This window comes from Sarcophilus harrisii, chromosome 1, assembly GCF_902635505.1.
Source record: "Sarcophilus harrisii chromosome 1, mSarHar1.11, whole genome shotgun sequence".
NCBI lineage: Eukaryota > Metazoa > Chordata > Mammalia > Dasyuromorphia > Dasyuridae > Sarcophilus > Sarcophilus harrisii.
The window spans coordinates 254973682-254995729 of record NC_045426.1 but is presented as its reverse complement, the minus strand read 5'-3'; the positions used below and the strand labels follow the sequence as shown (position 1 = coordinate 254995729).

General features: G+C 38.5%; 3 protein-coding genes across 8 annotated transcripts in view; 1 reads left to right on the top strand and 2 right to left on the bottom strand.

Annotated features, from left to right (window-relative positions):
* Positions 1 to 370: 370 nt before the first annotated feature.
* Positions 371 to 10739, bottom strand: PDAP1 (PDGFA associated protein 1). Its single transcript, XM_031940556.1, has 6 exons — positions 10559 to 10739; positions 6199 to 6290; positions 4419 to 4529; positions 3284 to 3405; positions 1844 to 1995; positions 371 to 1160 (listed from the first exon to the last, which is right to left on the bottom strand). Exons 1-6 carry the CDS (start codon positions 10569 to 10571, stop codon positions 1102 to 1104), a joined length of 549 nt encoding a protein of 182 aa, XP_031796416.1. The 5' UTR covers positions 10572 to 10739; the 3' UTR covers positions 371 to 1101.
* On the top strand, positions 10715 to 15085 carry BUD31 (BUD31 homolog). 2 transcript variants are annotated; one of them, XM_003761576.4, is made up of 5 exons: positions 10715 to 11188; positions 12269 to 12365; positions 13722 to 13844; positions 14112 to 14278; positions 14812 to 15085. In XM_003761576.4, exons 2-5 carry the CDS (start codon positions 12272 to 12274, stop codon positions 14860 to 14862), a joined length of 435 nt encoding a protein of 144 aa, XP_003761624.2. In that variant the 5' UTR covers positions 10715 to 11188; positions 12269 to 12271; the 3' UTR covers positions 14863 to 15085. The 2 variants fall into 2 exon arrangements, with proteins under 2 accessions (XP_003761624.2, XP_012398299.1); XM_012542845.3 differs by lacking the exon at positions 10715 to 11188 and adding an exon at positions 11192 to 11285.
* PTCD1 (pentatricopeptide repeat domain 1) overlaps positions 13963 to 22048 on the bottom strand; it is a 26614-nt gene continuing 18528 nt past the window's right edge. For all 5 annotated transcript variants that reach the window (XM_012542844.3, XM_023497516.2, XM_023497517.2 and 2 more), the window contains 2 exons: positions 17780 to 17962; positions 13963 to 16334 (listed from right to left, as the gene is read on the bottom strand). In XM_012542844.3, the coding sequence (XP_012398298.1) occupies positions 16146 to 16334; positions 17780 to 17962 (372 nt within the window). In that variant the 3' untranslated portion in view covers positions 13963 to 16145. The remainder of the gene's footprint in view (positions 16335 to 17779; positions 17963 to 22048) is intronic.

The following is a 22048-nucleotide window of genomic DNA, read 5'->3' as shown; positions in this document are numbered from 1 at the left end:
GTGGGAAACCAAGGAAAAAGAGATTCAAATAAAAGTTCTTTTTAGCTCCACAACCCCTCCAACATGTCAAAGTTGCCTTTGAAAGCAACGAAAAGGAAATTAAGGATTCTACCAAAAGGCACCCTTCTGGCTATCCAAAAAGGCAGGAGAAAGTAAGTATTCATTAGAATCTAGTTTAGCAGTGACTTGATGCCCAGGACTCAGACCTTTTTGAAATGGGAAGTGACCAGCACTAAGGCCAAGAGGCTCAAAACTAGCCTGGTTGTTATGGCAGGTAAGGACCCAACCAGGCATCCATTTGGGAGTTGTCATGCCACTTCCTGGTGTGGACATGGATATAAAAGAGAAATAATTAAGGAAAGACAAAGTATATGATAATTTATATTTTAATCAGCCAAATATACAAGTTTAATTTCTTGCGCATGTTTTGCCTGGGCCTTTACCAGTAACTGAAGGTTTGTCTTTAAACATAAAATATGGTTAAAAATAGACACTAGACCTAGTTGGAGGGGAGGAAAAAAAATGGGAAGAGAGCAGAAGAGAGGGATGGAATGAACGAGGGCCACCCCTCCAAAAACACACATGAGAATGGGCTCCCAAGACGTTTATTACTACACTCAGACTGCAGAGATTTCATGAGGAAAGATGCAGATGAGTGCCCTGTCAATACAGACCCAGGAGTTTCATAAGATCTTTCTATGGGTCACCCCCACCCCACCCAAACTGACATACCCCATGTAATCTACAAGTCAAAGCTTTTCCTACCCTCCCCCATACCATGTCCCCTCCCCCCACTATGTTCTGAATCCTAAAAACAGCGAAAACATCCAGACTCTTCAAACTGTTACACACAGAAATGCTTTTCTGCATTATTTCTGCCCCAAAGATAGCAGCTGCCCCCCTCCCCTGCCCTTCCCCCCTGCCCCAAAATGGAATTCTGTGCCGAGATGAAGAGGATCCACGCCGTCTGTGGCTCCGTGAGGTGGAGGGGGATGCCACAGTGCACTCCAGGTGGCACCAGTGTGGGATGCAATACGGCAGAGGTCCTGGCAGGCCCTGGGCACAGTTCCCTGGCATTTCCTCCTCCCACATGCACTGTGTTTATTTATTCAGGGAGAGCGACTGCATTCGTTTTCCTGACACAGTTGCATCATCTTTTGCTGAAAGAAATGAAACACAGCATATGTAAATGTCTGGAAAACTCTGAGAGCTAAGGTGTAGCACAAGTCAGTCACCTGGACTCGGGCCCACTGGCTGGTTTTTTGACTGTCCTAATGGGCAGACAGCTCCCAGCCCAACTGTGTATATAAGGGGGTAGGGAAGGGAATCTGAAGGGTCCTAAAGATCCTTCATGTTTCTTTATTGGTAACTGGCTATGGCCATCCCTTTCTGAAAAAGGAGTTGCCAAGCCAGGGTTCCTGTAGGTTTTGTAGCCCTCACAGAAATCTGCTTGAAGTGAAGGCAGTGGGGCCAATACTATGCTGGTTCCCAGTGAGTCCTGGGGGTAAGGAAGCCCCAAAGTCAGTGGGACTGCTGCCGCAGACTCCTGTGCAATTCCTCAAGTAGAAGAGGAAGTGGGTCCAGAGCATCTCCAAAGCCATTCGTCAGATTCCAAAAGGCCAGAGGTTTCCACTGGACATCCCCATTTGGAGGGCCCAGATGGAAGATATCTACAACTAGGAGCAGGAGCTCATTCTCTGAGGATGTGCATGCTACACTGGAATAAACACAGTCATGAGGTGATTTTTCCTGATCTTTTCCCACAAAAAGCACTATGTGCTAGAGATGGAAAAAAGCAGCTCCTGAGCCCTGGGACTCCAAAGCTCAGTAGGCAGCCTCTTACCTTTCCTTTCTTCTTCCTTCTTTCTGGCTGCTTCTTCCCTCTGTTTCCGGATGATGGCTAGCCGGGCCAGATCTGCTTTGGCTTGTTCTGTTTTTCCAGCTAAATGCATTTTCATGTATCGCTCTTTTGCTTTCTGTTTTTCTATTTCTTCTCTGTTGGAGTAAAAAAAAAAAGAAAAAAGGATGTAAAACCTAAATGTTTGACATTGTGAACACGAATGAGAAAGTTAATGCTGAAGAAATGAGGCCTTAAGATAAAAAAGAGAGTCTCGACTTCTGTCAGTCTGTTTTGGGGCATTCTTGTTATATTGATCAAGGTGCTAGTGAAAGGAGACTTGGAAAATTGAAAAATCAATAAATACAGGTTTAAACATGACACAAACTGATGCAGAAATATGAAGGGGATATAAATTAAAGACAAAGTGGAGTAACAAGGCTCTCTATAGGAGAATGTGGCATGACAATGATTGGCAGAGAAATGACACCGGAGGAAGAACCCTAGAGATGGACAATGGCAGAGGAACAAAAATGAGAACATCAGTCATATACTATGTTGAGGAACAATGGGAAAGATGGGATGGGAAAAGGAAGGCAGCTAATGAGAACAAATCAGTTTGGACAGAACCCTAACAAAAGAGATTATAAATAAACTGGAGAATGTAAACAAAATTTCAAATTATCTAGCTAAAGCAATCCTATTTCTATTGCAGACAACATTAACAAACTTGCTAGAGTTTATTCTTTTTGATCTGAATACTGAGGCCACCAAAACTCTACACAAGGGGAATTCTTACTGTGGAATGGTAACCAAAAGATGAATGTTAAAATAAAATAGCAAGTCTCCTAAAAAACTTGCCATTTAACTGTCAATAAGAGCTTGACCAAAGCCCTCAACAGAATATCCAAGTCTTTGCAATTAACACAATTTGGGATAAGAGGAATCCTCAATCATTAAATGGGAGGAGGAAGACTGAGGAAGTATAAAATAGGAAGAAAATAAACCCCATTTGCCTTAGTAGTTATATATAACTATTATTTCCTATGAGTTTGTCTTCAGTGTATAGATGGAAAGGAAAGAACTAAAATCTGATGAAGTCTAGATCATGGATTCAATCAATCTCTGTACAGTCTAATTACTATCACACATATAGAGAAAAAGCCCTTTGTTTTAGGATGAGAATTTACTCCCAACCCCAGAATTCCCCCTTCCCGTTGTCTGATTGTCAGTGTGTGGCTGACCCCATTGGGCTATTTATTCTCTCTACTTCCAATGAATGACTTTACTTAGAAAGGATCAATCTCTTTCTCTACAAGTACTGGGAAGGTTTTTGCCTGGGCTCTTCCTCACTGAGATGGGGACAGAAAGCAAATGGGAAGCCTCACCAAAATCCCTACTACTACTTCAACAGCTGCCATTCAAACATGCACAGAGAAGAGTTACCGTTCTCTCCTAGACAGCTCTTTTGGCCCATCCAGATCCAGCTGAGTGACTTTTTTGGTTGTCTGGCCTATTCGGTTGGGATTCTCTATGTCTATTAACCCTTCCACTCCTTTGCGCTTTTGCTAGGATTCAGAAGAAAGGTAGTTAGTGCATTTTTCCATCCTGGAGAGACAAAATTAAAACCACCCAGATACACTATCCTGGAAATTCTGTTGGATTTAAGGAGAGAGGAGGGAGGATGAACAGTTGCTCATGACTTCCCCATGCAGTTATTAGGGAAAGTCACATGTGGGAGGTGGTCAAATCACTTGTAAAATCTGTGTTCTAAACTCCTGAAAGGTAAAGCTGATTCCAAGTTTAAGCTTTCAAAAAAACATCTCTAAAAAGGTGCTATTTCTTTTTTTCAACATTCACATGCAGGTTCCCATGTAGGGCCAATGAGCACATGTCCTGCTGAATAAATACAATTTGTACTGCTCTTAGCCAACAGGAGAAAAATGAAGCTTCATGCTTTTTACAGCACAGGATTAGCCTCAAGATCAGATTTCTGAGCTTGCTCAAGAGGGCAGATGGATCCTAAAATAAAAGATTTCTTTTATGGATGCAAAATGAAAAACACATGTAATATGTAGTGGATGTGCTATAGGCACTGAGAAAAAGCTATTATAAAAATTTCAATCCATATCTTTATAAAACACTTTTGAGATGCAAAATTTACTTATTTTCTTAAATGATACAAATATCATCACCCCAATTTTACAGGTAAGAAAAGGAGGCTTAAGAAATAACTTAAATGCTCATTCATATGGGAAATGCCAAAGCGAGGATTTGAACTCAGGTCTCCCCTCTCCAAAAAGGACTTTAAACACTATACAACACTCCCCTCAGGAGTTATGGAAAAGAACTCTAAGAACCCAAAGACCTGAGTTTGTGGTTCCAGTTCTGATATGAACACACTGTATAAATGAGGGCATCACTTTACTTCTGTGCCTCAGTCTATGAAATCATAAAATGAAGGAAGTGTGGCTAGATGATCTCCAGTTTTCATCTGTCAGCATTCCCTTTTTAGGCTGGCATTCAGAAAAAGAACATGCAAATACTGATCTATGGTAAATGTTCTGATGAGATACAATACCTGGTAATCATCATCATCTTCATCACTTTCATCTGAATCTAAGGATTTTTTGTCCTTTTTGGGGTCACCAGCTGCCCCATCACCAAGTTCTTCACTTTGTTCTTCTTCTTCCTTTTTTTAGGAATTTACAAATTAAAGGGTTGAAAGCAGTAACAAAACCCCACACCCACTTTAATTACCTCTGTGTGAGATGACAAGCCATTAAGGGCCTTTCTCATATTTATGTGCTCTCCATGGCAGTTTACAAGGGAATGGGGTACATCACCCTCTAGGATGCCATGGAAAGGATTGGGACACAAGTCAAGAGGCCTGTCAAAGGTCTCAGCTCAGCCACTTACCAGTGTGACCTTGGGCCAACCATTAAGGGTCCCTGAGCTTCAGTTACCTCATCTGTAAAAAGGGGATAATAGCCTCACAGGATTGTTGAGAAGATCAAATGAGATAAGGAACGTGAAGGGCCTTTTATAAATTATTGTGTACTATAACATACAAAGTATTATCATTGATGTCTATGTTCATTAAGTACTGGTGGGCAGACTGACTTTTTGAATGAAGTTAGACACATAAAGCCTAAAAAAAGCTAATTTATGAATAAAGGCTGTCTATTGGCAATGGCAGGTAACCCCACCAACAGCAGCTTATGGGCCCATGACTAGCACTCCATCTAACTGCCCTGATACTGCCCTGGTGAGTAATTACAGAACACTATTTAAAACTCAAATTGAATTTAAATTTTAATACTAAAATTTGATGATAAAATGCCACTTAGAGCACTTCTTTCTCCCTTTTGCATCTAATAAGTTCCCAAATCCTGATGATTCTTCCTTTACAATGTTTCTTTCGTCTACACTCTTCCTTCCAATTCTCACCATTCCATTTTAGGTTTTTGTTAACGGGTTCTTGGCTAAAGGGGAACCTTTTCCTCCACTCTCTCTTGTGCATGACCAAACTAATCTTTCTAGGATACTGCTTAGATCTTTTTATTCTACTAATCAAAAACCTTCCATGACTCCCCACAGCTTACCAAATCAAGCCTAAATTCCTTAGACTTTCATAATACGGTTCTAAACTATCAGTCCAACTTTACTTATAACTCCCTCAAATGAAGTGCTTTAACTCAAATGATCTACTACTCACCATCTCTCAAACATGCCTGGTACTTTTCTGCCTTAAAGACTGATTATGATATTGTCCCTGCTTACAATATCCCACCCTAAAATCACATCTATTTTTCAAGGCCCAATTCATATGTCACTTACCACATAATGCTTTTAACTAGTTACCTTTTATGTCTTTTCAACTAGACTAAAACTTAGTGGAGGTATATTTCCTCCCAAGCATCTAGAAGAAAGGCTTGCACATAATGGACACTAAAATATTTCTTGAATAAAGGAATCAAATTAGCAAGATTTAATTTCCTTTTGGTCAGCCCAAACTTTCAGAAAGTAGATTTAGATGGGGGAGGGGAGGGGAGGGGAGGGGAGTGTCTTCTCTAGAGAAGACTAGTGACACTCATGGATTTTATATGGTGAATGTGTAGCTGACTTTCTTCTAAAGAGAAGAAAAGACTAAGGGTTTTAAGATATGAAGATGCTTCAAAACAAAATTTTAAGGACAAGGTACCCATCCTTTTTTATCTAAAATCTAATTTTTCTCATGTACTACAAAAGCAGTTCATAAGTAGAGTATAAAATGCCACTCTAAGACTCTATAAAGGGTTTCCTGTTTTTTCAAACCAATTAATGACAAAAGGAAACATTTTAGAAATGGAAACACTCACCCTTGCCTTCTGTTTTTCAGCTTGAAGCTGAGCATCAATCTCTTCAGGGCTTGTGTATTGCCTGGCTCGGCCTTTGTGGCCTCCTTTTTTCCCTGCACAAAGGAATTTGCATTTTAGGAAAGAAGATGATCCTTAACTGCTCAGAATACCTACCCTGTCCTTCTTCAGGCTTGGAATTACACAGAACTTTAATTTCTTTCTTTTATAAACTGGTATGTTTTATTGATTTCAATATTATGTTCTCAGCTTTTATGTCACCTATATCTTTCATTGTGTTCTGTTATCTCCTCTCAAAGAACTATTATTATAGTAAATAAAAAAAGGGAAGAAAATAATTTAGCTAAAGTAATCAGTTATCAAAATAGTTTTGATCGATGTGGTGTGTCCATTCCTGGTATCTCATCTCTGCAAAAATGGGAGTAGAGCAGGAGAAGGAAGAAAAGTTGTGACATTTCTCTTAAAAGTACAGCAGGTAAAAGTTCTGGAAAATCGAAGTGAATGACAAAGAAAAGTCTATAAAGCTAACAACTCCCTCCAAATTTTTGAGAAACAAATCCAGCTGTTTATTCAAAAGGAGGAGTGGAGTCACTCTTGAAATGATGCCTGATCTATCTGAAATGATTAGTACCCATATAAATGAGGCAGGGATAATGTTCATCCTTAGGAGGCACAGAGACATAAAACAGCTTTGGTAAGGTACAAATATTTAGAGCTAGAAGGAATCCCACAGCTCATTTAGTCCAACCTCTTCAGTACATAGGCAAAGAAGAGATTTGCCTAGGGTAATTCAGATATTAAGGATCCGAAGTAGGATTTGCTCTTAGGTATACATCTAAGTCCAATGCCCTATGATACCACACTTCCTCTCAGTTATTCAGGTAAATATTTAACTCAGTATAACCACTAAAATTTATATTTATTCTTTTCTAAAAATGACTAGGAAATGGATATGTGATCTAACCATTAAAGGTTTATATATAGAAATAAGAAGGGAGCCAGATCAAGAGAAGAACCAAATAAGGAATAGGGGTGACGACAAAAGATAAAATAGATCATTCTGATTATAGTACATGACACTACAGGTTTCTGCATAAACAAAGTAAAAGCAACTAGGATGAATAAAGAAATTGTTGATAGAAAAAAATTTTGCATCAAAAATCTCTGAAATGGGTTTGATATATAGGGAATTAATGCAAATATGTCTGACCAAGAATCATCCCCATATGGATGAGGATTAACAAATAAACAATTAAAGAATTGTAATCATTAACAATCATATGGTAGATTACTCTGACTCATTAAGAAAAATGTGGATCAAAACAAGTCTTAAGCTTTTATCAAGCTAACTTCAAATTTGACAAAACAGAATCAGTTTATGTGGAAGGGGCTATGGAAAAGTAGCTATGTATATGCTACTGGTACTGAGAAGAGATTAAAGCACTTTGAAATTATGCAAAGAAAGTGACTAAAAAGACTATATTCTTTGACTCAGAGATACCACTCTTAAGACACATAACTCAAGGAGGTCAAAATTAGACAGGCTTCTACAGACATCAAAATATTCATGGAGCAAAATTTTTGTAGCAAAAAATGAAAACAAAATAGATTCCCATTGATGTTATGAATATAACAGAATTCTCATACAAACACAAAAAATGGAAAATCAGATCTGTGATTTCATAGGTACGAGGAGGATCCCTGTGAGAACATTCCTCTCTACCCAGACAGACCAGCACCTTCTCAGCAGCATCAGGTCTTACAGAGGTACAAGGCACACAGAGGAGAAGGGATGTGTCTGGGTCACAGAGTCGGTGTGTGCCAGGTATACAGCTTGGACGCACGTCTTCCTTCTTATTTTGAAGCCAGCTCTCACAGGCTAGGCTGTGTAAAATGATGCAAAGTGAAATAAGCAGAACCAAGAAAACTGCACAATTACCTTAACAATGTGAATGGAAAGAACAACCAAAGCAACCCGATACAACACAGAAACTAGAATATCACATAAATAACAAACAAGTTAATATGTTCATTAATTTTGATGAATCTCTCTCGATTCCTAGAGAAGCTCAGCTCTGATTTCATGTAAAAGGAGAAAAATAGTACCTGTTAAAACTTTTTTTTTTTTAAATGTCAAAAGAAGAAAATACCTGACCCTTCTCCCTCATAACAACACGGCAGTGAAAAAAGTAAACAGAGCTGTATTTCCTATAGCCATTAAACAATATTTTTAGGTTGAAAGGGAATAAAGTGTAAACAGGGAGAATAGACAAAATTCTTTCAGAAGTGAGATGCTTTTGCCAAACTAGAAGTTTAAACGTAAAAGAATTAAAAACTGATTGACAATTCAAACATGCCTAAATATCATTAGTTTTACTGTCTAAAATTGCTTAAGCTAGCATACTGGTTTGTCATTTCTATGAAAAGAAAAAAGAAATGACAAGTATTATATTTTACTACTGCTAGGATGGAAATGTTTGCTTTGATCCTTAGATGAGTTCTCACCCACATAATCTGGGGCACACCTAGTTTTTCAGTGAGTATTTTATTACAAAATATAACCTCTTTAATTAAGCACAGTATTTTTTCCATGATCCACTAACTGAGCCTGGTGGGAACTCAAGTGAAAGTCCCAAAGCTGCTTTCTTTCCCTTAGTTTTCCAAGACAGCAGGTGCTGTGCTATAATTGTGCCACTATGGAACTACCACTCATTTTTAATGACTACTTGAATTTCAAGAGCAAAATGGCAAAGATTCTAATTCCTTAAATGAAACACCTTGTTTAATTTTTTCAGGCAATACCGATAATTCACAAGACTGGTTTCTATCTGATCCAATCTTATATGATTTGATACATAATAATTAACCTTTGATTTAGTTTCTTTTAAAAAACTCCATCCTAGCATGCTGTATTATGAGGCTATCTTACTCTGATGACTAATTCTCATGTACTTTAGTGTTCTTCAGCCTCATATCAACACATGCAAACAATGCATGAGCTTACAAATCTGCTTGTGTATTAAGCTTCTCACAAAGAAAGTTTCAAGTTATCCAGTAATTTGATTTTAAGTTTTTCTAATTTTAACTTCCAATTTCAACCAAAACTTACCATAAAGCAAAAATGAACAAATGATTAAAAAATAAAGCAAAAAGGACCTAGCTTTTGCACTTCTAGAAGCAGGGAAGCAGGAGATCATTGGTGCTCTAGCTACAATAACATTTAGCTATTTCGTTGAAGCAGTAAGCCTAAACAAGACAAAAAGAAGAGTGACCCCGATGCCTTATGCAGTGAAATGAGGAGACTTGGGCTGGAATTCGTTCCGCTAATAATCACTGTACTTGGGCAAAGCACTTAAACTTGTGTGGGTTTCCATTTTATAATCTATAAAACGAGGAGACTGAAGTCATCTTGAAGGTACTTTCTACCAATACACAAAGATGGGGTCTTTTCCCAGGCCTAAGAACGTCCAGCATGGCTGGAGTTGAAGGAAGGTGCTAATTATGGCTTCCCAAGATTACAAAGCCGGTTCCAATCACAACTCAAAGGATGCTTATGACTCATGTTAGTTCCTAAAGCAATTCAGGTTTCATTTTACTCGATTCCGGTCGTTTACTCCCAAAGGTAGGGAAGGGTTTGGGGTTTTTTGCTTTTTCTCCCACTCAGAAATTCTTTCCCTAGCTCTTCCTAGAGCAGAAGAAAAGAAAGCTCGCCTCCTTTTTTTTAAAACCAGCCTCAAAAGATCCCGATTCTTTCTAGGTTTAGATCCCAGGAAACCAGTTTTCTTTACACTTTAACATATTTTAAAGATCTTCGGTTATGTCCCGCAATCTGAATGCTGGGATATCTTTGGCGAACAGAGAGCAAAGTCTCAACCCTCAAATCGGACACGTGTGTGTGTGCGTGAGTGTGAGAGAGACGAGTGCTTCTCTAGGCAGACTTCCCAGCGCGCTGGCAAGAGAGTACAGAGGAAACGGGGCGAGACCTCCCCGCCGGACCCCCGACTTCGCGCACCCCCCTCTCCAGACCACCCATTCGCTCACACTTCCCACTCTCTCCCCCAGACAGATGAGACCACAACTCCCCGCAGCCCCCGAGGCCGAGGTTTGGGGGATGGGTCTCCCTGTCCGGCCCCTCGAGTGCCCGGCCTAGCCGAGGGAGCAGCGGGGCCTGGGCTGGGCGCCCCGAGCCTCACCACAGGCGCCGAGATGACTCCTTTGAGGCCGTGGTCTCCCGATCCGGGCGCCGCCCGGCAGAATGGACCGCGGCCAGGGCTGGGGCCTGGGTCGAGGTGGGGGGGCCGGCCCCCGGGGCGTCGCCCCCTCCTTCCCTGCCTCCCTCCCGGGCCCCGCGCGCGCCTCTCACCTCCTTTGGGCATCGCGGCTCCGGCAGCTGCTGCAGGAACTCGAACTGACGCCGGAACCGGAACTGGCCTCTCTCTTTCCTTCCTCCCCCCCCCCCCCCACCCTCCCTACCTTTCCCCGGGTCTCTCTCTCTATCTCTAGCCTACCCCAGAGTCGAGGGAAGGAACCCTCCGCGGGCTCAACCCGTGCTCGAGCGCCGCTTCTGCCGCCGCCGCCGCCGCCACAGCCACGAGGACCCGGAACCCCTTCTTCCAGGCGCCGGAGCTCGAGGAGCGGCTGTCCTGGGAGTCCGCCGGAGCCCTGGGGCCGCTAGCGCCCCTCTCACAGCCACTCTTCAACGCCGAAGCCTGGACAGGCAGCCCGCTCCACACCCCAGAGAAGGTCAGACTCCCACATTAAGGAACTTAACTCGGCTCTTTGGATCAGAGAATTAGAATTCTTCGCAGGCAAAACCGAGGACGACCAAACTGACGCAACATCTTTGCAAGGGCTTCGCCTGTGGCGGGAGAGTGACGTCATATCACGGGGGGCCGAGAGGCCCTTGTCCGTGACGTGTTAAGCAGGCGACAAGGGCTGGGCGGAGCGGTGGGACGGAAACGGAAGCCTGACTGGTGGTGGTCGGGAGCAGTCGGTAAGTTTCGTGCCCGTGGTTTCCTAGGCAATAGTCGCTCGCTGCTCTTAGCTCTTGCTGGGTCCCAGAGGCACTTTGTGGCCTCCCTTCCCGTCAGGTTGGCTTCTGCCTCCGTGGAGCTTAGTGACAAGCCCCCCTTTACGCGCGCCCGCCCCGAAGGCTGGCCCCGGAGAGCCGCCTGTACTCCAGGGCCCGGAGATCGCGGCCGCCTTCCTCCGGTGCTGGGGTTTTGTTGGGGATAGCTTAGGGAGAAGTTGTCCGCGGCAGAGGGCCCCTTCTTTTAACCGCTGGTGACGAGGGGTCGGGTACGGAGTGGAGATTGGGAGTGACAGGAGCCATCGTGTGTGTGACACCTGGGCAAGTCCTCTCCCACCTCGGAGCCGCGTCTCTGCTCCACTCCTCGCCCTCCTATACTTACAGCATCAAACTAAACTCCGTAACCGCCTCCTGTTGCCCTTTGTGCAGAACACCGGGCTAAGACAGGGGAGGGTGGGGAGGCGGTAGTAGCGGCGGTTCCATTGAACTCTGCCGCACGTTTGGAGGATGAGATGCAAACGAAGCACATTACACAGCTGTACGTGGATGAGCCATCGCTCTGTGAGGTCCCAAAGGGAAAGTCCTCATTGGTTCAAGCTTTGGGGAACTTTACTATCATAGGTGGCACTTCACTTGGGGGGACTGGAGGCTGTACATATAAGTTATCATTTCCCTTCATAGGCTCTCTCAGAGCTGCAAGAGACCCGCAGAGGTAATGAAGTCCAGGCTCTTCTTTTTCGTTTTACCGAAGCCCAGGGACGTTTAGTTAACTTGCTTAATATAGTAAGAAAAGGATTTGAACTCAGGTTTTTTGAGTCCACAGCTAGTGTTCCATTACTATAGTAATTGTAGAAATATTCGTTACTTTCTAAGTGGTATGCAGAATTTCTGTTTGCTTGTAGGAGGCCCATTTTGTGTTCTTTTACCTTTGGAAAACTGGGTGATGTTTTGGCTTAGACAACTAGGCATACCTTTTGTGGAAATGAGTTATTAAGAACCAATTTGTTCACGTTATTTTTGGTATTCTTTTGTGTTATTTTGTAGAAAATGCCTAAAGTGAAAAGAAGCAGGAAAGCTCCTCCAGATGGCTGGGAGCTAATCGAACCAACGCTGGATGAATTGGATCAGAAGATGAGAGAAGGTGAGGAGAGCCAATTTTTAGTTTTTTGTATTAAGCCTGGGGGGAAAAAAGACTGTGATGTGACTGAAAGATCACTTAATTTGGATATAGCTCTTGAGTATTCCATCTAAATTATGGCACTTCATCACAATGACAGTACAAATCCAGGCTCATTCTTTCACTTAGTTTTTATTATTTTAATGTTTTTGTACAGTCATCATGTGGTGTGTGGAAGAATTACTGAATTTGGAGCAAAGGATTTATCCCTAGCTCTACTAATTAATATCTGTGCCAACAAGATGAAAAGTATTTATTAGGCACTTACTATGTGCTGTCCTAAGCACATAGTAAGAATGTCATAAGAAACCTTCATCCTGAAGGAATTTACATTCTAAAGAGTGAGGGAATAGGTAGGTGTGTGAAATGATGACTAAATTTGGGTTCCTTCTCTGAAATGAAGATCTTAGGAATAACTTAGCAGTGGAAGTATGATGTAAAGAGTTTTTTTACTCTCTCCTGGTCTTTTATGCTGTGGAAAGTGAGGGGATCATATCCCTTCTGATTCTAAAAATTTATTAATCTTTTGTCTTTTCTATGATTATATAGCAAAGACTAATTAAGGGGGTTGGACTCAATAGAAACAAGAGACAACATGTTCTTGACTTAGGAAATTAAATTTCTTAATGCTGCATATTCATATAGAATCTTGAGAAGACTGATAAGGTGCATCAGAATTGCTTCCTTATTTGGAGCTTTGTTCAAATGGAAATTTTTAAAAAAAAAACACTGAAGCTCATAGTTTATATATTCAAATTCTGGTCTCTTGTCATCCTAGGTCACCACATACCTGTTTTCATTTTTTTTTTTTAACTAATCATCTTTTCCATAGGTCTATTAATCTATATTCTTATAGTGAACCCTGATGTGGCTTTTTGGATACTTACTCATCACAGAGGTTCATGTCAAGGTTGTTGTGTGTAACTAAAAAAATTTCTTAAAGAAAAGTGTAGTCCTGCTGTGACAACACATTCCTAGTTTTTTAAGGTTAAATTCCACATTACATTACTTTTCTCCACTTGTTGGCTTGACTAACAGTTTTTGTGATTTGTTTATTTGAAAAGCAATAATTATGTTGAGTACCCCCTGTATTTTAGAATGTTCAGATTTAACCAACAAAAAATAATTGAAGAGTAAAAAGCAATTTGAAGAGGTGTAGATTCATATTTATGTGAGTCAGTCATTACATTAAATTACATAATTTGACTTGTTCTTTTTCCCTATAAGGTAGTGTTGATAGAAATATAACTTTATTTTTTTCCCTTAGAAAACTGTGTGTCAGAACCTCTGAACCTAATTTCTGTGTTTTTCTCTCTCTAGCTGAAACTGAACCTCATGAAGGAAAGAGGAAAGTAGAATCTCTCTGGCCAATTTTCAGGATTCATCACCAGAAAACGAGATACATATTTGATCTTTTTTATAAGAGGAAAGCCATAAGTAGAGGTAATCAATTAAATGGCATCTTAGGCTTTTTGATGTCTTATTATTTTTTTAGTGGAAGAAATCCTAACTTTAAGTTTAAGCTTTGGGAATAATTAAATAATGGACATCACTCCTGAAACCTTAGCAAATTTTGATTTTTATTTTGATCATTAAGCAACAAAAATATGTGGGTAAAATTTTTCTCTGTCTTCCCCATTTATTGAAGGATTTTGAAGAGTAGTTTATATTGGACAGATATCTAATATATTTTTTTTCCCTTTCTGACAGAATTGTATGAGTACTGCATTAAAGAAGGTTATGCAGATAAGAATTTGATTGCCAAGTGGAAGAAACAAGGTTATGAAAATCTGTGTTGCCTCCGTTGCATCCAGACTCGGGATACCAATTTTGGAACCAACTGTATATGTAGGGTTCCAAAAAGCAAATTAGAAGTGGTAAGCTTTTTCTTACTGATACTTAACTTTTGCACATCTAGAGAGCTAAATTTCTAGGACCATCTCTTGGTGCTCATCTTTTTATGTAGATTTTGATTATAATGGTATTTATTATGGGTTTTAGTTTTTCTAGTTCTTTTAACGTGGCCATTTTCTTCAGATTTGTCTCAGGTGTTCTGTTTTTCTATTTTGATGTATGAGGTAGGGAAGATTTGGGGGTGTATGGAATTATGAACATCGGGATAACAGTGAAAAGATGCCTGTATGCTTTAAATCCTTATGGTTCAATCCAGTATCCTGTGAAAACAGGATCTGCAGAACTGATTAGCTGTCATTTGATTTATGCTTTATTTAGAATTAATTGTCTTTTGTGGGCATTTAGGGAAACTTTTCCTTTATGGTATTCCCTAATGTTACATCTGTTAGGTCAAGTTAATAAAAGAGGTGATTGATAGAATAAGTTTTTATATTATCTCAGAGCAAGTTACCTCTCCACTGTTATCCAGAATGTCATGGCCTACTTTATTTTATAGGGGCGGATCATTGAGTGTACCCACTGTGGCTGCCGAGGATGCTCTGGTTGACAGGTCTTGAAGCAGTGGACCCACAAATTCCCTTTCTGGCTTATTTTTATTGTTCATCTCCATGAGTAGGTGTTAAAGTGAACTCTTTTTTTTTTTTTTTCCTGGATAACTCTTGCTCTTCAAAGCTACAAGCTGTGATTGGAGCATGATGACAAAAGAAAGACTGTGTTAATCAACTGTAATTATCTGTGATTTAAAAAATAAAATCTTTAACCATTGGTAATTCATGTTGTAGTTTGAACACAACAAGATGTTACCATATAGACAAAATTTTCCTCATCATGCCACTCACATATATAGGCTATTCCTTTTTATGCATGTAAAGAGTTATATAAAATTGTATCTTTTCTTCATGTCCTTGCAGGATTAGTTAGTGCAAACAGTATCTCTATTTTATAGATGAGAAAAGATGTTCACAAAATTAAGAGTTGGAAAGGACTGAAAGAATCCCATCTGAGGTGGGATTTCAACCTGGGTATACTGTGGCTTCAGTTTCCTATTATGCTACAGGGCATTTGATATAAAAAGGAAGAATTTGGGAAGGGTTAAGAATCTTGCACAGAACTAATGATTAAAAGACAACACTTAAACCCATATCTTGACTCTAAGAGCTTTTAACCACCTCAGAATAGGTATTCTACAGGTTGAAGATAATAAAAGTGTCATCCCAGTACTTGCAGAATTGGTACAAAGCTCGGAGCAGCTATTCCCTCTGATAAACCAGCTTCTGTGTCAAGGTCTACAATGAAGGAGAACCCAATACTTCGCTGAAGACCTACAATCCACTTGTTTTTTCAACTTTCACCCATTATTAGTTCTGCCCCTGGGGATCCAATAATAATAAATTGAATCCCTCTTCCATTTGTCATCCCTTCAAATACCTGAACATTGCTATCATGTGATTTCCTCTGCCCAGATATTCTTATATTCAACAAATATTCAAACTTCCTCTATCTGAACATGAGGTCCATCACTATCCTGTCTGCCATCTAGATATTATTTTCTTGGTGCAGCATTTAAAAAATTGGTTAAAACAGCTTTGTAAGGCTGATAATTCAGGAAACAAAAGCTGGTACAACCAGCTGGTATGTAATAAAGCCTATTAACAACATTCTAAAATGCACTACGACCCCAGTAATAAATACTTGACAGTTAAAAATCATGACCATCAGATACTTGAACCCATGAAGCTTCCACGGACAACCAACCCCCTAACAATTTGGGATTTCTGGGTTTTTGCACTATGTCCCAAAGATGATGTGTTGTCAGATCTCTGAAGATGATCATGATAGTGTCTGTTCTTCCTGGTTTCCCATGCCTTTGGTTGCTTTAGTCTCTTCTTCATTAGCCTTGTTTGTCCTATATTTCTGCCAGGGATGAGGAGTTTCTTCTACAAGCATTATTTTCAGCCAATTCTTGTAGTAAGCACGAAAACCATCAATCTTTTCCAAATAGGGATTCTTCTTTTTATACTGTAATTGAAAAATCCAGTGACATGAGATTTGAGAGTAGAGATATAAACTAGATTCCAAATCAATGAGTGAGGAATTCTTAAGCTTGTTAGGAAAGAATCTCTCATTAAAACTTGTTACATAAAATTTCAGTTAATTAAAAAAAGGATACTGTGGAGAGTTTCTCATAGGGAATAAAGTGCATTAAGATCATGATTCAATGTGGACTACAGAAATGGCTCAATACAACATAAATATATTCTTAAGCAATAATGATAGTTTCTATTTTTATAATGCTTTTTTGTTATAAATTACTTCACATATATTAACTCAATTAGTTTTTACAACCCTACAACATAGGATGGACAGGTATCATCAGCATCCCTATTTTACTGATGAAGAAACCAGTTCAGAAAGGGGAAGCTGCTCTTCCCTAAAGTGTGCCATGATTCCTTTACCCTTTCTAATGTGGCCCTTTATACCTGCATGGACAAAAGGCCTCCTGTACTGTTTGCCTTCCAAGCTCTCTCTTACCTGTTAAAAACCTCAAGGAGGTTTGCTTTATAGTTGGCTCAAAAGTTGGGAGAACTGGGCTCTACCACTGTGACTTTGGGTGGTTCATATATAATTCTCCAGAACTGAGTTTCCCTACTTTATAAAATCCCAGTAGCTAAACAAGTCAGTCTCTAAATCTGTACCACATAATGCTATGATTTCTAGAAAATATGGCCATCAGAATCACATCAGAAAAGAGAACTACAGAGACTAAATGTTGATTGAAGTATATTTTTACTTTTTTGTGTTTTTTTTTTTTTCTCTTTTTGGTTTGATTTTTCTTGCACAATATGACAAATATGGAAATATGTTTAAAAGGACTGCATATCCTGGCTGCTGTCTTGTGCAAGAGGAAGATAAGGGAGAGGGAGAGAAAAAAATTTTAACACAAAGTTTTATAAAAATGAATGATGAAAACTACATGTATTTAGAAAAAAAATGTCATCAATACAGAGTTTGGAGAGAACAGTAAAAATCAGAAACTGCTCTGATATCAAAAGTACAGGCAACTTTCTTAATACATTTTTTATATATAAAGGAAAAGCTATGCAAACTCTATTTGCACACTAATTTAACTGTTCTATTTGCAAAAAACTCTTGATCAACCGTCAATCCTCTGTTCAGAGGATTTATATCACAATGAAGATAAGATAATTTAAAATGATTAACAATTAGTAATTTGGCTGATACTAGTTTAGGAATTGGAAAGCCAAAAGCATCTGAAAAAAAAGGGGACACCATTAGCCTATGTATTACTGTAGGCATCCTTAAATGGAATAAATGTAGTAGAAGGTTGAATTGAATGTGGATTTTACAATCCTCCACTTTTTAATTTTTTTAAATGCACTAACTCTAAAAGAATTTGCCACTTCATTCCTAGGACATGACAGTTTAAGACTTAGAACACATACCCTGTCAAATGTAGGAGGGTAAGTAGCTGCAAACTCCAGCTGTCGGATTATGACTTCATTCACTGGGACTTTATTATTCTTCATGTTACGAAGGAGGTCTATGAGATAAGCATAGTCTAGCTTCTTCACAGCTGAACTTATGAGGGTGCTGTAGATGTAGATGTTGGGGATCATCCCGCATTTCTGAAACAACCACAGATATTAAAACAGGCAATATACACCAAAGCTGATTGAGGCTAATAGTACAAAGCTCTTTGACAGGTTACCAAGGATTAGATTTGACGGAATTAGGGATTAAGTTAATCTGTCAATTGTGTCACCTATTGAGATCTCAGGTCAGAGAAAACCAATGTATCAGAGACTTATACAAAAACATTAAGTGTGGTATTTTTCTTTGAAATAAATATGGGGTTACCCAGGGAGTTAAGGCAAACTATGTCTTTTCCAATAGTATGTGGGAACACAGGATAATCACAGGCAAAGAAAGGGAAAGATATGTTGTTATGGGTAAAGATCACCTGAAGGGATTTTTCTATGGTGGGATAGTGATTAACAGAGCAGGCCCATGGCTATTTTCTGGAGGAACAAAGCAGAGCAGCCCTTCAGAGAAAAAAGGAACTTCTAACTTTGTACACCAATATAGTGATGGTGATGTAGTTCAGAGAACATGTGTACATATGTGTGTGTGTGTATGTGAGTCTATCTTTTTCTCTGTGTGCATGTGTGTATTTGAATGAAGTGGGTACTAAAGGGATTTGTATATTTTTCTCTTGGGAAATGTGGGCTCCATGAATATTTCTGGTTATGGCTTATGGTGGACCCAAAATAGTGGAATAAGGAAGGAACTTGCCTGAACTCTCCCAAAATTCACCTCCAAACAAGTATAACATCTCAAAATAAATTCTGGAATGGCAGAACCAACAGAAAGATGGGGTAAAACCATTTTGTAGTCAAAGAAAACAGAGGACATTGGCAGAAGGCTTTTTTCAATGGGGCAAAAGAGCACAGCCCAGCATAGGCCGCACCTGAGCAAGCCTGAGCCCCGGAATAACCCAATGGGAGACCCTGTAATCTCTGATGAAGCCCAGCAGTGAGGTCCCATGGCTCTTGGCACAGCCAAGCAGTAAGATCACTTGGCCCCTGATCCAGCCTTAAATAGGAAGCTTAGGATAGTGCCTTCTTACCTCAAATACAACAACTAGCTTTAATATAAAAGTCAGAAAATAGGCTGGAGAAATAAACAAAAAAAAACAGAAAAAAAAGAATCTGAGTAGAGAAACTTACTATGGTAATAGAAAAGATTAAAACACAAATCGAGAACAGGACAATGTTAATATGTCTACATATAAAAGCTTCAATGAAAAATGTAAATTGGTCTTAGGCCCCAAAAGAACCCCTGAAAGAACTCAAAATAGATCTTAAAAATCAAATAAGAGAGGGAGAAGAAAAATTGGGAAAAGAAATGAGAATGATGCAAGAGAATCATGAAAAAAGTCAATAGCTTAATAAAGGAAGCACACACACACACACACACACACACACACAAAGGGAAAAGGTGTACAAAAATTTACTGAAGAAAACAACTCTTTGAAAAGTATAATTGACCAAATGGAAAAGGAGGTACAAAAACTTATTGAAGAAGATAATTGCTTAAAAATGAAAAACATCAAGAAACAAAACAAATCAACAAAATGAAAAAAAATATTTCATTGGATTTTGATTACATTAAATTAACAAGTTTTTGTACATAGCAGAAATAAAAATAGATCTAATTAAAAGAGATAAGGAAAGAAACTACATCTTGCTAAAAGATACCATAAACAATGAAGTAATATCAATATATCAAATAGTATAGTATCCAAATTTTTAGAGAAGTTAAATTAGTTACAGGAGGAAATAGAGAGTAAGTACATACTAGTGGGTGACTTCAACTTTCCCCTCTCAGAATGAGATAAATGTAACCACAAAATAAACAAGAAAGAAATTAAGGCGGTGAATAGAATTTTAGAAAAGTTAGATTTGATAGACATCTGGAGAAAACTGAATGAGAAGAGGAAGTGGTACAAGGCATCTACACATGTATTAGGGCATAAAAACCTCATAATCAAATGCAGAAAAGCAAAAATGTAAAAAGGCATCTTTTTCAGATCATAATGCAATAAAAACCACATTCAATAAAGGCCTAGAGAAAGACAGTAAAAATTAATTGAAAACTAAATAACCTAATCCCAAAGAATGAATGGATCAAAGAACAAATCATAGAAACAATAATTTCATTAAAGAGAATGAAAATACACACCAAAATTTATAGGATGTAGTCAAAGCAGTAGTTGGGGGGAAATTCATATCTAAGTAGATCCATGAATTAGACATGTAAATAAAAAACTAGAATTAAACACCAAATTGGAAACCCTAAAAAGAATAATAAAATAGAAAAATAAAACACTATTAAATTAATAAAACTAGGAGCTTGTTTTATGAAAAAAAAAATTCCAATAAAACAGACATACCATGTTTCCAATCACCAAATCAAATCAAAAAACCAAATCATCAAAAATGAAGAGTGAATTCAGTACCAATGAAAAAGAAATTAAGGCAATTATTAAGGTTGTTTTGCCTAATTGTATGCCAATAATTTTGATCCCTAAATGAAAATTTACGAAAACATAAACAACCCAAATTAACAGAAGAAGAAACAGAATACTTAAATAACTCCATCTTAGAAAAAAGAAATTGAACAAGCCATCAATGAAGTCCCTAAGAAAACTTCACTGGGCCAGATGGATTCACAACCTGGAAAAGTAGGCAAAAAAGGAATCCTACCAAATTCCTTTTATGATGCAACTATACGTTTGATACCTAAAACAGGAGAAGTCAAAACAGAGAAAGAAAATCAGAGACCAATTTCCCCAATATCCATTGGGGAAAACACTCTTTAAATAAAATACAAGCAAGGAGATTACAACGACATATTACAAGAATCATATACAAAGATCAGGATTTATACAGGGATGCAGGACTGACTGGTCAATATTAGGAAAACTAACAGCATAATTGACCATAAAAATAACCACAGAAATCATATTGATTATCTCAGTGCATGCAGAATTTTTTTGACAAAATATTATTATTAAAAACACTAGAGTATAGGAATAAAATGGCGTTTTCCTTAAAAATGATAAATAATAGGTCTCTAAAATATTAGCATATTTTAATGGGGATAAGCTAGAAGCCTTCCCAGTAAGATCAAAGATGAAACAAAGGATATTCATTATCACTACTTTGATTCAATATTGTACTAAAACTATTAATTATAATAAGAGAAGAAATAAAATTATCACTCTTTTCAGATATGGTGGTATACTTAAAAAACCTAAAGAATTAACTTAAAAAACTAGTTGAATTAATTAAAACAAAGTTGCAGGATAAAATGTAAAACCACACAAATCACTAGCATTTCTATATATCTTGCCAACAAAGTCCAGCCGCAAGAGAAAGAAAAATTTCATTTACAACAACTATAGACAATATAAAATATTTTGGCATCTATCTACCAAGACCAACTCAGGAACTATATGAACAAATTACAAAACGCCACACAAATAAAGTCAGAACCAAACAATAAAAAGTGTCAATTATGCATGGGTAGGTTGGGCCAATATAATAAAAATACTATTCTACCTAAATTAATATGCTTATTCAGCATCATACCAAGCAAGTTACCAAAAAATTATTTTATAGAACTAGAAAACAATAACAAAATTCATGGAAGGACAAAAGGTTAAGAATATCAAAGGAATTGATGGGGGAAAAAATGTGAAGGAAGATCTCAAAGCTATGCCACATCTCAAATTATAAAGTGGTAATCATCAAAGCAACCTGGTATAGAGTGGTGGCTCATTGGAATAGATTAGGTACACAAAGCACAGTAGTAAATAGACATAATAATCCAGTAACTGACAAACACAAAGACCCAAGCTTTGGGGATAAGAACTCATTATCTGACAAAAATTTCTGGGAAAACTGGAACACAGTATGTCAGAAACTAGGCATGGGGCAATGTCTTATACCATAAGGTCAAAATGGATACATGGATCTAAACAAAAAAGGTGACATCATAAGCATATTAGAGAAGATTGGAATAGTTTACCTATCACATCTATGGATAAGAGGGGAAGTTAGGACCAAAGGGATATAGAGTATTATGAGATACAAAATGGATATTTTGGATTATGTTAAATTAAAAAGGTTTTATACCAACAAAACCAA

What these genes read in the sequence shown, in the direction of transcription:
- PDAP1 (XM_031940556.1), bottom strand. An exon ending in GAGCTGTCTAGGAGAGAACG is followed by an intron (nt 1,996 to 3,283) that starts GTAACTCTTCTC and finishes TTACTCCAACAG; the next exon opens with AGAAGAAATAGAAAAACAGA. An exon ending in GAAGGAAGAAGAAAGGAAAG is followed by an intron (nt 1,161 to 1,843) that starts GTAAGAGGCTGC and finishes CATTTCTTTCAG; the next exon opens with CAAAAGATGATGCAACTGTG.
- BUD31 (XM_003761576.4), top strand. Translation starts at nt 12,272, where the DNA reads ATGCCTAAAGTGAAAAGAAGCAGGAAAGCTCCTCCAGATGGCTGGGAG. An exon ending in GGATCAGAAGATGAGAGAAG is followed by an intron (nt 12,366 to 13,721) that starts GTGAGGAGAGCC and finishes TTCTCTCTCTAG; the next exon opens with CTGAAACTGAACCTCATGAA. An exon ending in CAAAAAGCAAATTAGAAGTG is followed by an intron (nt 14,279 to 14,811) that starts GTAAGCTTTTTC and finishes TTTATTTTATAG; the next exon opens with GGGCGGATCATTGAGTGTAC.